Source organism: Taurulus bubalis (assembly GCF_910589615.1).
Source record: "Taurulus bubalis genome assembly, chromosome: 2".
NCBI classification, from domain to species: Eukaryota; Metazoa; Chordata; class Actinopteri; order Perciformes; family Cottidae; genus Taurulus; species Taurulus bubalis.
Window position 1 is genome coordinate 40,972,587 of NC_136590.1, and position 21,161 is coordinate 40,993,747.

At 45.7% G+C, this 21,161-nt stretch overlaps 1 protein-coding gene across 1 annotated transcript in view; it reads left to right on the top strand.

Annotated features, from left to right (window-relative positions):
• med13a (mediator complex subunit 13a) overlaps positions 1-21,161 on the top strand; it is a gene marked incomplete at its 5' end in the record, with an annotated part of 70,567 nt that overhangs the window by 26,357 nt on the left and 23,049 nt on the right. Inside the window, 6 exons of the mRNA XM_079235694.1 lie at positions 10,655-10,800; positions 16,149-16,349; positions 16,445-16,639; positions 16,759-16,921; positions 18,048-18,158; positions 19,975-20,742. Of these exons, the coding sequence (XP_079091820.1) occupies positions 10,655-10,800; positions 16,149-16,349; positions 16,445-16,639; positions 16,759-16,921; positions 18,048-18,158; positions 19,975-20,742 (1,584 nt within the window). The remainder of the gene's footprint in view (positions 1-10,654; positions 10,801-16,148; positions 16,350-16,444; positions 16,640-16,758; positions 16,922-18,047; positions 18,159-19,974; positions 20,743-21,161) is intronic.

Here is a 21,161-nt window from a genome sequence, read left to right on the forward strand (position 1 = left end):
CTAGAAATGCATTTGTTTGTGTGTGTGTGTGTTTGTTTTAATTTGAAGTAGCTGTAAGAAGTGAATGTCATGCAGTGTCAGTGGAGTGAGGAACACAACTTTGTGGCTTTTGTGACACACTGATCAGCTGAGCTCATTGCACACGTGCTTTCCAGCTTCGTTAATGGAACTTAATACAACAAAACGTGCTGCTGAACGTGCCGTTTGATTCTATATCTGTGGTTGTTAGCTCTCTGCTACACACAGGTTTCTGCTATTTGAGTGTGATTAGTGTACCAGATGTTATCAAAACGTCAACAAGTGAACGCACGAGGAACGCCCTCTTTCTCCACGAAGAGCACGGGACACTCGATTAGTCGCCTTTCTTGTATTGTACTGAGGCCAACACACACACACACACACACACACACACATACACACACTTTTTTATTTGGCATAATAAAATATTTAGTCCGTCAAAAAACATTTGGCGAGTCCAAATAAAGCACATGATGCCCGGTCATTTTTGAGACGTTTTATCATCAATTCATGAAATGTTTGCGTGAGCCGTTAACCTGATATTGACGTCTAATGTCAGTACACTGAGTGATATTTATCACTCGGATATGTATTGTGGCCTTTCTGCAGGTTGATTAATTTGTTGAGTAAAACACAGGGATGACGTCGCCCTGCTGGCCTTTCCTCGTTTCTCTGGGACACAGTTGGGAAGACCCACAAATATGGTCACGGCATTTAGTTCCAGTTCTGTGCCACAGCTGGTGGTCCATCTTTAAAGCACAGTAACTGCGGTATAACATGATTTTCAAAAAGCGTTTCGGCTAATTAAAAAAAGAAAAAGGGGCCAAAGTAGGCCTTGCTTTTTGTGGGCTAACCGCAGAATCCCAGCTTTAATCCAGGATGAGGCTGACTAATTGGTCATGGCTCTGGGTAATGAACCTTTTTATTATTACAACTGCACATTTCATATCACTAAGGGCACGATGACCCCACGTGAACACGGCTTAAAACGAGCTTAAAACGCCACCTCTCTTCCACGCCGCTGTGCCATAAAAGTAGTTATTCCACTGTCTGGTTTGTAGGATGCGTTATGCCACGCGGTTAAAGATGGTCTGCAGATCTGCTGTGTAAATGCATATCTCACTGCAGCGCTGTACTAAGTGCCTCTTTCACGAGAAGCAACAGATGTGGCATCACAATCACGGAGCGGTTGCAAAGTGATTATGTGAACATGGTAATGAGCATAATTACTGCAAATATTCTTCCAAAGGTATCTGGCTCAGGTTGAGACGGTTGCTTTTTAGCTGACAGCAGGTGTATTAGAGGAAACCGTGTGTGTGTGTGTGTGTGTGTTGGGATGTAGCCTAAACCGGGAGGGAGCTGGAACCTGACCTGTCAGGGTTATGTCAGTATTACCTGTATCTGGCTCAGCTGTATCTGTGTGTGGCTGTGACAGGCTTGCCGAGGATCTGATCTCTCCTCTTTTCACGCACTCGTCGTTCTATCTCTTTCCATTGCTCTCTCGCTCTCTCCAAGTTTAATCCGGCGCTTATAAAGAGGCTCACCCCTTCTCCCGTTTGTGGCAGAGGGAAATCAATTCAAAGTAATAGAGCTCCGGGTGTGCGTAAGTGAATGTGCTGGCCGTAAGAGTTTCGGGTTAGTGTTTTCTCTCGCACCTAGTCTCCTGTGTGAACCGCACGCTGGTGCGTCTCACAGGGGTGTGTGTGTGTGTGTGTGTGTGTGTGTGTGTGTGTGTGTGTGTGTGTGTTGCTTTCGCAGCAGACAGTGTTGTTGTTTCCCAGGTGGCCAGACAGTCGGGAAGATATTATCGCCCTGGAAATGTGTCCTCTAATTCAATGCTGTTTACCACCTCCCTCATTTTCGCTCCTTGCTTATTTGTCTTATCCCTCTTGAGTGACACCTCCTTATTTAATGAAACGTACACTTGCCATTTCTATGTCAAGTCCTAATGTGGCTTTAATATGAAAGTCAAATTTGCACTGCCTTAACGTACAACGGATCCCACAACTCATCGGATCACCAGACAATTAAAAGACGACAATGGATGAACCTTATTGGCCGATACAGATTGGTTTTGTTTAGTTGTAGCAGCTGGTATACAAGGCTCCAAACTCCTTTTTCCCCCCTCCTTTTGTTCTTGATTTTTAATCCGTGTGGATGACAAATTAACTCTGGTCCGTTACATCATTTAAACAATAGCTCCACTGCCTCCTCGCTCCTTCCAAGAAACCCGTTTGATAACTAACCACGGCTTCTTGGCAAACTCATCTCCCCCGCTGTCCATCCGCAAAACAATGACTCCCTGTTACACGTGCGGCGGCTGATTGTTATTTTATTCCAGAAACATTGTTTGATGACTTTGTGCCAAAAACGGTGCCCATGCCAGCCCGGCCTCTCACTGCAGCGGCGCGTGACCAGTCAAAACATGTTGACTTGGCACAGCGGGCTGCTGCACATGACGGATATCCACGTACCCGACAGGCCAGAGGTGACTGCTGGGTCCGGCGAGGACAAATGGCCAGAGATGAAGGGGGGGGGAGTGACTCCTCCCAGTGGTCGGGACACTTGCTGCTGCTGCTGCTGTTGTTGTTGTGCTGAGGAAGTGTACACCAGCTAAACGGAAGCTCAGTTCTGAGAGCGCCGCCGGCCGAGCCCAACAAACATCTGTGGAATGTTACAGCTCTGCAGCCTCCGTCCTATTTCACGCCTCTCTGTCTTCATATCTTTCACATACCGTGCTTTGGCTTTCATTTGACTCACCTTAAATAAACTGTGTGTGTGTGTGTGTGTGTGGCCTCTAAAACCGCAGCAATAAAATGCTGCCACAATGCCGATAAGTGATTTATAAAGAACAGAGCATATTTTAGAACAGTTCAACAAACTTTACAGGACTTGGGGAAATAATACCTCAATGAAAATGCCACTAATGCATGAAAAATTGTCAGGAGCGAACGTCATAATCATGCGATCTAAAAGTAAGAGTGTGCATGCCGTTCTGGCGGCTCAGACCGTGGATGAGTGATTTGGGATGCCTTGTTTGTGTAGATTTACATGGACAACTGCTTTTTACTGCCATGTGCCGCAACAACAAGCCACAAATGCATCCGCTGGCAAGCCGGACGGAAAACTCACGGAAGTTAATGAGATGATGTCGCTCAGTCATTGCTGTATTCAGAAAGAACAATCCTGTTTCCATCCATCATCGCTATTGTCCACCGTTGTCTAATAAAACAACAAAATAAAGGTTTCATTAGGTGAGAAATAAGTCTTCCAAGAATAAAAGTTTGAGTAAATAGTTCAAGTTAATTATTTAATAGTCAATCAATGAGGTTGATAGAAAGTTGCCTTGATTGATAAATCAATCTGTAGAAAATTAATTTGCAATGATTTTGATAATTGATGGATCAATTGTTTTTTTCAATATTTCAAAATAATAAAATGTCTTCTGTTGTGATGATTTGACACCGTCTTTGACTCTAAACGCTAGAAATAGAAAGAAGAAATCTGAGACTTGTTTCTTAACACATTATACACGCCAGAAAATAATGAGTGAAAACATGTGAAAGGACTGAACTATGTAGTGCTGACTCGTGGAATTATGCAGAGAAACAGTTTTTTACCAGTCAAATCCTGGCTCGATGCACTGGAGCCCTCCTCTAACACTACATACATACATGTTTACCATTCAGATTTGGCTGGGTGGTTATTAATACATGATCTGCTGTGTTACAAACTCTGAACACATATTTATTTTTGCTTTACCCGGACTTCAAAAAGATTATGGAAATAATCCTCAATTGCCTCCATAGACTTTCAGATTTGTGGCAAGCAAGCGGAATATATTGTCCAGAGCAATTTCCCCGACGTTCAAGGAAACATAAATCAATGCAGTCCATTTGTACAGCGAATAAGCCGTCATATACACGCAGTAATGTATCCATCCCTTTTTGTAAACACACGTCATATCAAAACTTTGGGGACGATTAAATGGCCGGTCATCTGTTTGTGTGCTCCACAGCAGACCGCTCATTTGACACTGATGGAGGCTGTCAGTCCCACGCTGCTCCCTCCCGCCCTCCCGCCCTCCCTGCCTCCCTTGCTCGCTCTCCGCTGGCCTTTGGCACCTCATTTCCATGGCATGCCAGCTGAAGGCAAATGTGCCCACCTGCCCTCCTTTGTATGTGGGCCCCACTCCAAATCCTCACTGGATTATCTTATTGTCTCCTTACCGAGCCAAAGGCCACCGGCCATTTGCATCCGAGAGGTGGAGCGGGGCGTGCCCTCCGTGGACAATCACAGTTGTGTGTGTGTGTGTGTGTGTGTGTGTGTGTGACCGAGAGGAGAAGGAGAGCGGATCAGAGAGCAGCCCGGTCTATTTGCCAGTTAATGGACGGAAGAGCAGAGGAGACGGGAGTGGGAGGAAAGGTGGAGACAGAGAGAGAGAGAAAAGATGATTAAAAGATCTTGTGGCTTTTTTCCCTTCTTTCCTCAGGCTCCAGAGGTTTCCCCTCCCTCCTTTTTTATATTCCCTCTCAACACGACTGAGAGAAGGCGATAACATTGTGATGTCACGCATCTCATTAATGAACAGCGTTCTGACAAGTGTCTCCTTGCTTTGAAGGCTGTTTAACTGGGTACACCTCATCTCATCGCTCCATTATTAAAATGAAATGTGTAATTCCTCCTAAAAATAGAGCAAACAAACAAGAGGAGAGATATTTGTTTGTTTTGAAGAGGGATTTCTGCGTCGGCCCATTAGCTCATGCGCGGCGTGCTGCTGACAGGTGGTATTTTAATCACACACACACACACACACAGTTCTCTTTGCTACTCAACAGTAGCCACCAGGTTTTGGCCTTCTTTTCTTTTTTTTTTTATTCTGTTTTTGAAATGTAAGCAGTATCTCGCTGCAGGAGAGACTGCATTCTGAAATCCCTGGGAACCCGAGTCTGGAGGCAGGTTCGACACACTTTAACAGGCAATGTGTCATGGAGAAGGTTCCCCTCAGGGGTCCCTCAGGGGGTTCCTGGGGACCCTTAGGTAGAGCAAGACATAGTTTTCCAAATGAAATCCTAATGAAATGACGTTAAGGCAGAGCGGTGCTCATTTAAAGGAGGAGTTCCATTGCTTGATATTTCTCACTGCCTGTAGCTTACGTTAATAAGTAATGTACACATTTCTGAAAGGATAATAAACTAACTCAACAAGAGAGTGAATGAATATATTACTCAAAATGTTGAGTGGTTCCTTTTTAAGACTTCAATTAACTTGCATAACAAGTGAGCGTATTTGCTTAATCATAAACAAAAATAAATGTGTTCTCTTTTTATCACTGTAATAGACTCGTCGGTGTAATACTATAAAAGAAAATACTTGTTAAATCAGTGTGTTGGCTTGCTTGTGCATGCATGTCACCTGATCTCACTCACTCACACACACTCCATGCGTACCAGCTGTTTGCACATGTTGTGTTACTGTGCGTGAGCGTGCACGCGGTCACGCCAGGGAACTCTCCCGTGCACGGACAGCATGACTCATCCGATAGGCCTGCGCTGCCTTTTTGTCCGAGCGCAAGCCTCCCTAAACCCTGCGCCCCTGCTGCCTTTGTGTGTCGGTGAGCGACGCGGCGTTGAGGAAACGTGTCACGATGCTGCGGTTTTTGTTGACATTTCGGCGCTCGCTCGGCCAAGTGCTCGCCAAGCACCTGTTGACTTGTGAAGCACCCCCGGCTCTGTCGGCAATCACTCTGCAACTTAGTGGTTTAAGAGTCCAGCTGTTCAGTCGGTCAATAGTGACTAAAAATCACGGCTTATCATGAGACTGGCGTCCAGGATTAGCTCCAGTGTCCCATGTGACCTGAACTGTTAAAGTTGCGTAATGCAAATGATTTGATGTTTCATGCCAGTAGAGGAATTCCGAAGCACGAGGTGACATTAGGACATGTAAAGTGATACGCTCACATGGAACACGGCGTCCTCTAACCACGGCAGTAACGTGATCATTTAGCATGTAATGTCAACAGCTTGCACACCCGCTAATCTGCTTAACCAATCAGCTGACACCAGCGGTATTGTACCACGTTTTGAATCAATTCTCTACAAGTGTGTGTCCGTGCGTGCGCATGCAGGAGAGGGAGAAAGGGAGAGTCGGGTTGTACTACTGTTGCTGAGCCACAGATGGCAGCCCTCCACCTCCAAGCTTCCAAATGACGTGTGTGTGTGTGTGTGTGTGTGTGTGTGTGTGTATGGTAGACTGCGGATCTGTTGATGTCTGCAGAACACTTGCGACACATTTTGTCTTCCTTTGTTGTCGTCTATGTGGCACTTGCTCTTCCTCTCCTCCCCTCGTCGCCCCCCCCCCGTACATAAATACAGCCCAGCGTCGGTCAGCGTATACATTTTTGTTATGCCAATGTGTATTGCTTGAGAGGATAACCAGCCCACACAAATGGTTTATTACTTTGAAGTGAGTCTTAAATCACCCCAAACACCCTGTCTTCAGTCCTTCTCTGCTCCGTGCTTTGCTAACGAGGAAGACTCGTACCTGGCTCCGGTTCCACTCTCTCCATCTTCACTTTTTTATTTGCTGCTTCTCACACATTCTTCAGCTGGTTGGCTGACAAGCCCAGCACACGCACACTGCAGGAGCCGGGTGTCGTTTTCTACTCCAGCACCTGGAGCAGTCGCCGTGACAAAGGCTGAGAACCATTTCCTTTTTTATGAAGCCCAAAACAATATTCTTTTTCTTTTCATCAAACATTATTAGTGTTTTGCTTTAGAAAGCATTAAGACTGAATAGAACCGTCACACAATCAGACATGTTCAACTAAGTGATGATCTTTTCATTGTAAACTGTACGGCTGCAACAACGATTCGATAAAATCGATAAAAATCGATTAGCAAAAGTGTTGGCAACGAATTTCATTATCGATTCGTTGTGTCGCGCGATTATTACGGCAGTCATAAAGTCGCGGAGAAAAAAAAAAAAAAGAGCGGAGCAGAGCAACTGGCCGCCAGCGTGTCTGAGATTGGAGTGAGAGACTGAGAAACGCTGAGGTTGTGATCTTAGCAAAAATAGAACATCTTGGATGTGACGGGTCGAGTCTTAGCCAATCAGCGTTAAGATGTCTACAGCGTCTTCTTTTCCCTCTAACTTGTTTTTAATGGAAGCTAGTCAGCTTGCTATCACGTTAGCTAACGTGTTTGGGTTGTGTATTATCGTTAAAGTTGCGTTATGTACGTTATGTAACGTGGTGAAACATGCCGTAACCGCCCGGTCTGGTTCAGTTCACGCTGTCACTCGTTAACGTTTAATCGGCACACCGGAGGATCTGGCTGCAGGTTGTTTTTTTACTCAAAGTAGACTGAATCAAATCACGTAGTTGGGCTTACCCAACAACGTGATTTCGTGGTCGTAAGAGACCCAGAATGAAATAGTTTAACCTGTTGTAAGCCTCGTCGCCCCGCGCCTATTATCAGACACGAAAATTTCAACTTTTTTTTTTTTTTTTTACGTTTCCTTAATTATCTCCGGAACCACAGCGTTGTTTAACTTCATTTAAATTGCTTAAAATACCGCAACCCTTGTGAGAAGATAAATATGTTGTAGAAAATAATTAAAGTAACTGTTAAATTGGAGTATTTACATAATCTCCAACGACCCTACGTCACATGCTGCGGTGGCCAAAACGGTTTCACAAGATCCTTCATAAGTATCCCTTACAACGTCGGATTTCACTAACAAACACATCTCCGTAAACGTACGGGCTTGTGGGATTGTAACAAAACAATCCATAGGCTTACAAACCACCTAGAAGTACCTGAAAGAACACAAAACGGCAAGAAGTTTGAAAAAAATCGCTTCATCTGGACATTTCCTTGTGCTGTGCGCCCTGTGTAGCCCCCACCTTTGTAAAACCACGTCACAGCGCAAGGGGGGAGGCTTATGCAAATTTTAAGGTCAGGCAGCTCTAGGTGAGAGAAGGCTTTCACATAGAAACAGTGATTTTCCCATTTTTCAACCGAACAACACAGTCTTTTGACTAAAAATAGGTGCCAACACCCCATATGATTCGATTAAAATAATCGTTAGTTGCAGCCCTAGTAAACTGTCTTTCTTTTCTTTTGTGTCACCGGGACTCTAACACTATTGTAAGATTTTTAGACCGAGGCCTCAGTCTTTTTACTATAATTTTCCATTAAAACACTTTGCCGTTATTTGCTAAACGGTAAATGGACCCGTACTTGTATAGCACTTTTCTAGTCTTCCGACCACTCAAAGCGCTTTAACACTACATGACATAATTCACCCATTCACACACTGATGAGAGGCGCTACCATGCAAGGTGCCTCATCAGGATTATCAACCATTCATACTTTGTCACGAGCAGATAATATTTGACAGTCTAGTGTACATTTTCCTTCAGTTTTACAAAAAATATAATTACTTGTTGCTCTTAGCGGTACAAATATAATGAATTTGGAGATTCGGATTGTGCTGTAAATTGGCTTTCCTCGCTCGACTCTAATGTTGACTGAGGAAGGGGACGGAGTTTCCTGTTTCCTGCAAAAATGTTCATCTCCGGCTTCAGCAGTCCAGAGCTAAAGGGAGCTCAGACCAAAAGCAGCGCTGTGTTGAGAGAAGGCGTGAGTTGGTGTGTGTGTGTGTGTGTACCTCAGGCTGAAAGATGCTAAAACACTGCAGAGCAGTTTCGAAAATTAGGAGACGGGATTCTGCAACTGTGGAAAATCATCACGGCAGCAGTAACTTTCAGTCTTCCATCGAGCCGATAGCGAGGCAAGCGGTAGAAATGCGCTGCTTGTGTTATTAAGTCATCTACCAGGTTTTTGACCGTCCAGGATGTCACATCGTGGTCTGGTGAAAGTCGAGTCGGGTCCAACTGCTCCGCTGGGCGACGCTGCATCATGTGACTCTGCACCAACAGAGTGGACCCGTTCAAATGAACGAGGCGGCTGTGCTTCCTCATGCAGTGCTAATGTCATCCAAATTGACAAATTAAGTGGACATCTTCCCGAAGTTGGTCTTTTTTTAGTGTCAAGCTTCCCTCGCTGTAGTCCCTTTTATGTGCAGCTAAGCAAGGAAACACTGTGTGGAAACCCGGAGAGGCAAGTTAGCGCTAACAAGACCATAACTTTGGAAGATCCCGACTGCAGAAGCCTTGTTTCTGGCTTCTGCAGAATGGAGGGCTGTTTTTCAGACTACTTGTACAGGATTGTGGATTTGTCCGCCGTGACTCTCACTGTCGTCCCAATAGGACAGGACTGCTCCACAGTGTAAACATGAGGAGGGATCACAACGACCAGCAGAGCTTTCGACGCACATATAGGCATGTAAATATTGTATCATGACAGGAAGAACATCTGAACCAATCCTCAAGATTTCATTGGCCTACTTGCTTCCAGCTGTCCAATTTGAATATCATACATTCATCGCCATTCAGGAACTAGCACCACCTCATTTTCACAGGGGAAAAAACACAAGACATGTCAGAGGAATGTGAGGCTCTGGGGGGGTTTAGGGCATCTCTCCTCTTCGTAGGTGGTATTATCTTCTTGAAGTGTGCTCTCTCTTTCTCTCTACATCTCCATCTGCCTCGCTCTCCCTCTCCCACTCCCGCTCCTTCTCTCTAATCCTCTGCAGAGTAGGTGTGCCAGAGAGAGAAGACTGATATTTGCTAAACCAAATCCTCGGAGGAGGCAACCCTCTTTGATCCACTTCCAAATTCACAGCGTTTACTTTTCTTTTTTTATTCGCTCGTCCACCGCTTGTTCCGTCTCTCACGCTCTCTGCATTTGTGTGTGTGTGTGTGTGTTTCTCTGCGGGGGTGTGTATGATGGCTGACGGCAGGAGGAAAGCCTGCAGACAACGGCCTGCATTGTGCCGCTCCGCCCCGCTCTTTTCCGTCTGCCTCATCCTTGCTTTTCCGTTTCTTCTTCAACTTGTCACTTTTTGTGTCGTGCTGTTGAGGTCAGACTGGCACAGGCCGCCGATGTTAAACCGGAGGGAAGGAAGGAGGGAGAGAGGGCGTGAGAGACTACTGTAGTAGCTGAGCATACTGGCTAGGAAGCCAGGGTTGGTCAGGGCTGGCCCCTTTGTTTCGCTCTCACACACACACAGTGCTATCCACACCAGACGGAAGCACTTGCCACCTGCGAGCACCGCTGTGTCTGCTTACTGTTTTGTCTCTACACTCAAAGTTCCCACCCACATGTGACATTTATTGAGGGGATTACGCTGGAAAGACTCAACACTAAATTATTGTCTGCGGCGGTATCAGATCACAGACTTGTCCTGACACCGTCTTTGAATCACCAGAGCGCACGCATATCGGTAGCGTCTTCTTTTACTCCTTTGTGACTATCTCGGACTCAATCTCTCCCATCAACAGTTCTTTACATCGTATTTTCTGTCTATACCTCTCGCTGACAACTCTTTTTTTCTTCTTCTTTTCTTTCCCCGTGAGCAGCATCACAAACTAGACTTTCTGATTGACAGTCACTTTTCCATATCACACCTTATCGGAGTTAATCATCGCACGCGTAGTAGTTCTTTTCAAAAGGTGCATGTTAAAGTGGCCAAAGTGACTCATCTCTTTCCCCTCTCTTCGTCCTCACAGCGAGCACCTATCCTGCGCCTTCACCTTCTTCCTGCACGGGGAGAGCAACGTGTGCACCAGTGTGGAGATCAACCAGCACCAGCCCGTGTACCATCTGACGGAGGAGCACCTCACTCTGGCTCTGCAAGCGTCCAGTCCCTTCCAAGGTAGGTTCAGATTTACATTTGTTTTAGCCCGCAGTACACTGCCATTACTTTGTGAGCAGCTCAGAATCCACTGGGGAAAAGTCCAAATGCACTGTTGGAGCTAAAACAATTAAAGCAAACATGTTACACGGCAACAGCAAACACTGCATCCTTCGGGAATTACGCAGCCCCTCCCTTTGGGCCGGTTGGAAAGAAATACAGGATGTAATGTAAACCTCCTATGTAATTATGGCGCCTTGGCTTGTCATAAAAAAAGAAAACATAAGCAGAAAGCTTGCTGCCGGTACACATCATGCCCACATGTTTCCTGAAAAGCTGATCAACAGCTCAGTGGCTGGATAAACACACAGACAGTGTTGTGCTATAATGTGTCACTTTGATTTGACCCTCAAGTGGAGCGCCACACAGTTATGGCGAGACACAACATTACCCTCCAAGTATGCGTGTGACAGACGAATAAACAGAGAGGGATTTTAGTGGGGGGGAATAAATACTGCTACCATGTCTTGCTTGTTGTGCTCTCTTTAGTGCTTTGCTTTAAGGCTGCTTCTTTGCTTGTTTCAGTCCGAAACAAAAGGCCGTAACGGGCTGACAGAATCCAGTAAAAGGCCTCTGACATTTGCATGCTTGTACGCCTTCTTTTTTAAATTTTTGTAATTTTCAGTGTGAGCTCAAATGTTAGGGTTAGCTGAGGAGGATATTTGCCACAGCTAGTAAAAATACATTTTGGGATAAATTACCGTTAACATTGATGTATTTTGACAAGCAGAATGGCTCAGTCAGACCCACATTTCCATGCTGGCACCACAGCAGCCGTCTTGAGTATACACTTTAAAACTTTTGAGAAATCAACTGTGTATTATCTGGCTTTGCCTCGCTAAAATAAATGTTTTTATGCTAATCAGACACGGGAAGCTAACGCTCTCACGCCGAGTGGACGTGCTGCCGATACGTTTACTTTCAGGAAACCAATTTAGCGGCAAACAGAAAACCCGAACATGTTTCTTTGCGCACATTACTGCTTGCGATTAATCTGAGAAATGGCATCTTCTAAAACACAAGTTAATCCTCAGGATTCAAGGACCCCACTTTGCTCCAAATAACTTCAGGCTGTTATTTAGCAAAGCACACTGCCTGTTGGCCCAAGGAGATAAGGTGCAATACACTCGAGCAGATAAGAGAATTATGTTTTCGGAAGCATTTTTCTTTGAGCATTTACCGTTAAACAGGCAATATTTTAAGTGTAGGTTTTATTTAATGAATTATATTGGTAAGCTGTGTGTGTTGGGTGCTGTTGCCAAGATAATGTATATGCAATCTTCTGTCAGGCTGTCTTTCATTACAGATTGGCATGCAGCCAGTGAAAAGAAAAAAAAACTGAAAAGCAAAGCCTCTGTAGTCACTTTAAATTATGGTGACGTGTAGCTATAAAAATGTGCCGCAAATGATATTCCATCATTGGCTCTAAATTCATTACCCCGCCCTAAACCAAACACTATATAATCCCAAAGCCATTGTTTGCTTTCATTTCCCCTCACACAGAGAAATGTTAATGTCATAAACATTTACTTTGTGGAGGGAAGGAAATAGGTAGCTCTCTAAACAACACAATTAGAATACAAATGAAAGTACCACGCACTCACCCTGATTGTATTTGTGACAGAGTGAGCTATGAATATCTCCCTCGTGCATTATTTGGCTGAATATTGCTTACTTTCCCTGATCCTTCCCTCTCCAGCATATGTCACGTAAATGGACCCTGTCGTTGATCAGTTACTCACCCCGGGTTACCTTGAATTCTTGAAGAAAACATTGCTTTTCTCGCCAGACTCGTGCATCAACCGTTTGAAATAGTGCCGGCCTTGCTGAGGCTCTGCTCATCCGTGGATACATGGGACTTGGATTAGACTGCACAAGTTGGTTGAGAGCTTGTGAACGGATGTTTTCATCACTTTGTTCACTGTGGAGGCATGCGAGGAAAAAAAGTTTTTCTTTAAGAATTCAAGGTAACGCGGTGTGAGTAACTGATATGCATCCACAACAACAACATGCCACCTGAACCAGACTCAACACACATTGCAAAACAAACCCACGTGGTTCCAAATAGAAATGCTGCTTCGGAAACTGACAAAGAAGCGCCAGACATTAGTCAGACAATGACTAATTCCTTCATTTTCTGTTTCCTAAATTTCGCGACGCTCAAGGAAAAGTTATCCTCTTACGTGCTCCTCTTCAGTTAAATGGACCCGATTCAGCCCTCCCCTCTCCCAACACCCCCTCCAGAGTAATAACAGCGATCTGTTCCTCCACTCACCGCAGTAATTTCCGTATAGCCCACCTATTAACTGTGTAGAGCTCTCCTGAAGGGAGGTGATAATGTCCCGTCTAGTTACAGACTAGTGCCTGGGATAAAAATAAAACGATTATTGGATCTTGCCGTATGGATCGCTGTAAGGATACTGATGGGGTTTCCTGGTCATTTAGGATGATCAAATAGCTCCCCAGCCGCCAACTAGTTGATGGTTACTTAAGGCTCATTTTATTAGTCAATGAATGCCCTTTTGCCTTTAAAGTTGTCATGCTCCTCCACACAGACGCACACACACCTACTAGTCTAATGTGAGATAACGTTGCTTCTGTAGAATTGCTTGAGAATCTTGAAATTTAACGACTCAAATTACAAAGGTGATAAATTCTCATTTTGATGGGACAAACTGTAAAACCCTAAGGCATCTCTGTAGGGAACCGCCCCCTATGTTGAGACTGAAGCAGACGTGTGTGTGTGTGTGTGTGTGTGTGTGTGTGTTTTACAATCAGCCCCGTCTGTGTTTTGTCATCGAGTACGGCGAGTGTCAATACACAGGTGTGTGTTTTCACCGCCGCAGTGCATCTCCTCCTGGCTAACCAAGCACAGCGCCGAGGAAGCGCTGCCTTCATCTCCCTCCTCCCCCTCACCTCTGCCAAGCTCGGTTTACTGCGCGGCAGAGCGCTCCGGCAGGCAGACCTCTCCAGGATGTGACCTCATAAAAGGGCGCAGAGTGAATGTAATGAACTCTCAGCCCATTACACTGATCTGAGCACATTTGACATGTCTTCAGGGAGCCACAGATAGGCTCACAGTCAGAGAGGGAGAGAACCGGAGGGGATGGAGGGGAGGGTTGGGATGTGATGGGGGGGAAAACGGTAAACCATTTCCATAATTGTGCTGAATTTGATCTCTCTTCCACAATTGGCCTCAGGTCTTAGGAGTGTGTGTGTGTGTGTGTGTGTGTGTGCGCGCAGCTCGAAATGCAGAAATGAAAGTTGGGTTGAGTTTAATCAAGGTTAATATGATCGACCATCGCTGGATGTTGTTGTGTACCGCGACATAACCTTTTGATCTTCCCTCTGCGGCTTCATTTTTGCTGAGGCAGTATGTTCTGTGGGCTCGGGTGAAGCGTTCCTCTGAGGGGCATACAGGATGATTGTGTCTCGGCCACATAGTAACTCTCAGTATCCGTCTGGTGACGCTCCACAGTGCTCTCGCTCCACTCCCTTATTATTACACCTGCCAGTCACTACCGTAAAACCCCCACAGCTCTTCAATCTCTATTATTTGGGGGGGATTTTTCTTTTAAAACCAGCCATTTTCAAACCTTCCCGTTTTCTGAAGTAGTAACGCTTAAGATTTCAGTCTTGGTAAATTTGGTGACACCTGTGGTTACCATGGTAACAAGTGTGGTTTGATGCTACAGCAAAACACTGTCTGAGCAAATAATTTGTGAGGAATACAACAGGAGTGGTTTATTTGTTTCCAATCGATAATGATTTTAATCACATTTCATGCTGCGAGTAGTTTTGAGGGCCAAGTAAAGTTTTTGATGAGCGATGATTCATATATTGTTTCACAATAGAAGAAGCCACTTGAATGCTGGAAGCGAAGCAGTGGTGGTAATTGGTAATTCCTTAAACAGTTCTGATATGGTGCTGAGAGATGAATCGTAAACACTTTTTATTGAAATACAATTGCGCCGGATTGATCCCCCTGTGAATCCCTCATGCTCAGGACGGCCATCTGAGCCCTGGACTCCGCCACCGCCAATACAAACTACTATATCAAGGAAGTTACTACATTTAAATATATTCAGTGAGCGCGGCAAATACAATTGTGTACCATTAACATGATCACATTTAGTTTTGTAAGGATCTCGGTGGTAATGCATCCAATTTTCCTTTTACTACTCTTTTTTTTAAAATTGTATTTTCCCATCGTGGAAGCTGTCCTTTGGATCAATACCTGGGGACAGAGGCCATCACGTCTAGTAATGACACACTCGAAAAGCAGCGCACAGAGGGACCTTAACTAATGCTCTAATGCTCACCCAGCCGCTCTGTCGAACCTTCTCTGGTCCCCCTCTCCACATTTAGATGCATGATACAGAGAAGTGAATGGATGCAGAACAAGCTACAATGAATGGTATGCATATGGTTTCCGTGCTCGTATGTATACATTATGTATGTAGTTTATGGTTCTATCTGCTTTGTCTGATGGAGGTCTGTTCCACAGGCAGACTGATTGGCTCCCTGTGTGCTCTCAGTACGTCTGTGCAGTCAAGTGTGTTTGCAGAGGAGTGGCCCGTTTTTATAAGCTTCTGTTTATGGGCTCTGAGAGGCCACCGCTTGCCAATAATTGGCGTCTGGATTGCTCTCCAAGTATTTGGCGAGTCAGGCGGGACCGTCTGGGTCCAGCGGTGCTCTGGAAAGGTCGCTGCTGATTCGGCCGGAGATGAAAGCATGTGGGGGGCGGGAGGGGAGAAAGGGAGGATGATTAAGATGAGAATTGGATTGTTGCAATAGTGCAAATGGGAAAGAAGAATAAAATATGCAAAGTAAGAAGGTATGAATTGAAGGAAAGGGCATAAGTAAGCACTAATGATAGAACGGAATGTGGACAAGATGGGAGGATAAGGAGAAAGAAATGGAAGAAAAGAGGGAAATGGTAGACATTAAGTTTGTTGAAGAGGAAACAAAAGAAGGGATGGAAGAAGACCGAATGAGGAATGAAAGGTTCTAAATGTGAGCAAAAGATGTTGTGAAGGATTTTCAAAGAAGGAAGTGGTTTTAAGGATGTAGAAAATGTATAAAGCTGGATGGAGAAGCAAAAAAAAAGGAAAGATTAATGAAAGTAAGGAGAAGAAACGGCAAGTGCAGGCGGTAAAGAATACAGAGTTTAACAAAAGAAGTATCCCAAATTCGGATTAAGAAGGATATCTCTTGTTGTCAGAGTGATGAGTGAGTGAGTTTAGGATGTCCTCACGCTGACTAACGTCCCTCCTCTCTTCTTCTCCTCTCCCTTTCCTTCTCACTAGTGATCCTGAGTCCTTTCGGCCTGAACGGGACGCTGACTGGCCAGTCGTACAAGATGTCAGACCCGCCCACCCAGAAGCTAATTGAGGAGTGGAACCAGTTCTATCCCATCAGCCCCAGCGCCAAGAATGGTGCGTCGGAGGACAAAGCGGAGGACATGGATTGGGAGGATGACTCTCTGGCCTCTGTGGAGGTCCTCGTCGGTCAGTTTTTTTTTGCAATATCGTTGAGATGAATCTTTTGTGAGATGACCTGTTTTTAAATGCGTTTGGTGTTGGTCTCGCCTCTGCATGTGCAGGTGGTGTGCGGATGGTGTACCCAGCCTGCCTTGTGCTGGTGCCCCAGTCAGACATCCCCGTTGTGGCCCCTGTGGGGTCCTCCCACTGCACTGCCGTCTACTCGGGTGGCCACCAAGTGCCTGCTTCCCAGCGAGAGCCCGCCATGTCTTTGGTGACCCTCACCCCTCCCACATCGCCTGAGGAGGCACAGACAGGTAGTGGTGTAAACACACTGTAAAGACTATATAAAGGCAGAGGGTTGCTTTTTGATTTTGATCCATCATTAAGAAGTGTTTAAGACGTCTGTTTTAACCCCGCGCTCTCCCTCCCCCAGTGGACTCCCACTCGGCCCAGAAGTGGGTTAAGATGCCTTCATTGTCTGATGCGTTCAGCGTGGACAAAACAAGTCACCACGGAGGCAAGATTCCACGCCGGCAAGCCAGTCAGGTGGTGGAGCGCGTCTGGCAAGAGTGCAATATCAACCGAGCCCAGAACAAGTAAGTCTGTTTTTTTTTCTGGAGAAAGTAGCGTGGATTGATCAGCCACGCTACAAATGAAAGTTGAACCCATCATCAGAAAGTGAGCAATGATTGGGGGTTTGAAAATAGTAAGTGGGAGGGTTATGGTTTATGTAAATGTAGCACACAGGCGTACAAATAAGCTACCCGAATGACCTCCATATGAACTTCCCCTCACCTGTCTTCCTACTTAATTGGTGCACTGTTAAGTCATCAGCAGTATGTTCAAACCATTTGCTGACTCTTTCATCTCAGTAGAGAGAACCAGCCAGCCTCTCCTGAAGGTACTTGATTTTTTTATGAGCACTCACAAGTTATTGGTGTGACAAGCCGAGTAAAGAAGAGCGTGCTTCTGCAGCAGCGTTCAAGTGCTCTTCTCATTTTCAGTTTAAAACAATACAATTAACACAACTACTTGAACTGGTTCACGGTTCAACACGAGCCCAGATGCCATGCCTGGTTAATTAGGTTTAAATGAACTTTGAATGAGGTGTGTGTTTCGCACTGGAGAACATTCCCTGACTTTAGTCTATTTAATTTTTTCCGTCTTTCACTGACAGCGCTGTTGCCTTTCGGTGTCATTTTCCTGCATCTGACCTTACATCAGTTAGACATAACTACATTGACAAGGTCTACTATAATGTTCTATCGTTCATATAAAAAAAGAGCAAAGAAACCTACATGGAAGTAATAGTCTCTCGTAATTAAAGTAAGGGTTAGCTTGCCGTTTGTTTCGTCACATTGTCTGTTGTTTTATTCAGCGTCAGTGAATCTGACACATTGGGAGCAACCCGGGATCTGTTGCCCCTTGACCAAGCACAGAACGTCGGCTGGAGTTAGCTGTTGGGCTCGTCAGCCAAAATATTATCGCTGCAAGCCGAGCGATGAAATCAGCCTCAGCACAAAGCTCCACATACCAAAGGAACATCAGAAAGGGTCGTGCACCTTTTTTTAGGATTTCGTGTCACAATTTTAGGATTTGTGTTTCGAAAAAAAGATAAGGAAAAAAGAGTCAGTTCGCGTGACTAAAGATACTCGCAGACGAGATGAGCTATTAGTAGAATTGTGTTTTAAAAGCTGTTTTTTTTTTTTTTTCCTTCCTCAGGCGAAAGTTCTCAGCCGCGACCAACGGTACCTGTGAGGAAGAGCGGACTGAGAAAGCGGGAGTCTGGGATTTTGTGCAGCATTCACAGAGGTCGTACTGCAGCTGTTCCAGGTCAGTCACTTACCACGTGGATATTGTCCAGCATGTGCAGGTATTGCTCATACGTGTGCTCAAAAGACATTTCAAAGAGGTTAAACACAGTCTATGGAGCTTTGAACACAGAGGGCCGTAGTCGGCAAAATATCTGCAACTTATATCCACGTCTAGACCGACAAGCATATTATTCTTCATATTTTTCAATCCATCACTATTTTGTCTAAGTGACAGCCTTGCCGGGGATGTGTGTTTCTGTAAGTCAGACATTTTTAGCCCTGCACTGATGGGAATAATTTGAGGGAGAAACAGTAGCTTGACCTCTGATGGAGCACTCGAGGGATCCTGTGGTGTATAAAGGAGCGTGCATGTTGCATCATGCTCCCAGCGTTGACAAATTGGCTCAAAACATGTTGAATTATGTTTAAATGTCAGCGTCTGACAACTTAACATTGATGATATTCTTTGTTTGTTGTGCATGCTTATACGTTCACCTCCATTCAGTGGGACTGTTTACCAATTCAGCCTCACACTGGCAACAGCCGCAAATCAGCTAACTCACCATTGTTGGATATTGATTAATCTGTAATAATATATATGTAGTTAGTTTTCTCCAGTAATTGATTTGTTGTTCAGTCCATAAAAGGGACGCAATCCAATCGATTGAAACGGTTAGGATTCATGGTTAATGAGCAGGCACTATCTAAACAGATTTTTGCGTGTGTTTTGATTGGTTGATACCATGCAAGTGTGGGCATACTTCCATTCGGGAATCCGTTGCACTTGGCTTTTATTTAATTTTTGTCCACTGAGGGAGCGGAGAGCCGGCTTGGGCCGCAGACGAGAGCAGAGTGGATTGGGCCAGTCAGCTGGAGCGCGCTAATTTGTTGGAAGACACCCAGCAGTTCTGCGACACAGATATGGGAAGCTGCGTGCGTTGCCAGTTTTATTGGCCATTAGCTTTGTTTTGTAGAAGGAAGCCTGCTTATCGCGACATCTAATTGTCAGCACACGCTAGTGCCCTGGCCATCAAAGAGACAAAGCGTCCTCATCAACACCCTAATGTACAGCAGCGGGCTGAGCGGTGACTCAGCGACGCAGAGGCTAAAGGAGCACTGATGTTGAAGCAGGAGGTAGACGGTGGTAGTGTAAGAGGAGGGGAGCCAGCTGGCTCGCTGTGTCCGGTGGTCTCAGGTGAGGTAGTCCACAGGGTCACCAACAGATCCTGATGACCACAGCGAAGCCTTTTTATAATAGTGCATTCCAATGCATCATCAAAGCAGCCTCATTTGAACAAGCCGAATAGGCAGTAGAGCTGAGAATGAGGTATTTATTTTCTTCTGTCAGCACTTGGGTTAATTTGCGTTATTGATTTTCTTTTTTGGATGTTTTGTAAAGAGGTAATGGATAGGCTTTTAGGAGATGCGATTTGTTCATGTCATGAGTTTGAGTGTGACTGATAAAGAAAACTAAGAACGTGGAATAATTTAGTGGATTAGATGTGGATTAGATGTTGCAGACAGCAGTCTCACACTCGTGCGTCTTAATTGTTTTAGGTGTCGTTGTTTTTTGCTAAATGATATGAGATGAATAAGTAGGGCTGCCACATTTCAGGTGAGAGGATTGAGTTACTTGTTGTTTTCTAGAAGAAGCAGATGTGAGGGTTTAGAGGGAGATTTGACACAAGCTGCACAAGATCTCTGCGTATCACGACAATGAAACATTCTCATTCAGCATCTTCATGGTTTGATATATTGTCTCTGTTGCTGTTTTGCCTGGTGTCACCGGTGCCTCATCGTCTCAGCATTTGTCCTGTTTGTCTTCTTCTCTGCAGATACAAATCAGTGAAGCAGCGAACAGGCAGCACCCCAGGCCAAACTCCGTCAGCGGGCCAGCCCTCCCAGCCTCCTGCCAAGCACAAAGCTGGGGGAGAGAAGCCAGAGAAAGGTGACAAGCTGCAGAAAAGACCCCAGACACCCTTCCATCATCGCAGCCTGACCAGCGACGATGCTTCAATAGAGGCCGAGGCAACAGCTGGCCAAAGGTTATCCATGAGGGGCCAGGACGGAGGAAGATTCCCCAGTATACGCTCCACGGATGTGTCCGGCATCCAAAAAGCCCCCCAGCTCCACAGTGGGGGCATCGGCGCTGGTCCGTCAGAACAGGCCAACTCTCCCCAACCCCCACCACTTAGCCCCCACCCCTGCGAGCGTGGCGAGGAGTCAGGGGAGGGCATGAAGAACCCTTCAACCCCCAACAGCCAACACTTTTACCAGCCGCCCCCGGAGCCCTGCCTGGTCGGGGTGAAAGGGGGCGGCGAGGAACCCGGAGGGCCAGAAGGCCTGAATCAGCACTTCCACTCCCATCACTCCCACCACTCCTCCCACTCCCACCCCGGAGCTTCGGCGTATTCCGATCCCCCGGAGCCCAGCGTGTATTTAGGCACAGCGGTCAACTTGGAGGAAGACGGCTCCAACGCAGCGTGGCGGTTATTCAACCTACCCCGCAGGAAAGAAGCCGAGATGCCCACACCACTGCTGCCAGGGGACAAGCTGAGGGACGAGCCCTTTGCATCACAGGACAACCTGGTGTCGGCCACAGAGTGAGTGACGCCTGCCACTTTTAAGATCATAATGTTGATGCCCTCTGTCACATAAACACACACACACAGGGCGATAAAGACTTCAGCCCTTCGCAGTTAAGTTTCCAAACCTTCCATTTCCCACCTTTGCCCTTGTTAACAGAGAGGCCCCCTGGCTGCTGTGCGGCACTTTAAATAGTCTAGAAAACAGATGTTTTGACAGAGTAATCATGCAAAAGCCTCTGTTTCTCATTCTCTCGCTTTCAGATCCCCCGCCTCACTCCCCCTCCCTCGTCCCTCAGCTTCAGCGTGTTCGGTATAGCGCGTAGCTGCATAAAGCATGTTCATCGCTCACTATGTGCCTTTCTGACATCATACACCAGCACTCATCGATTCCTTCACACACATACTGGACCTCGGAGAGAGGAAGTCTAATGATG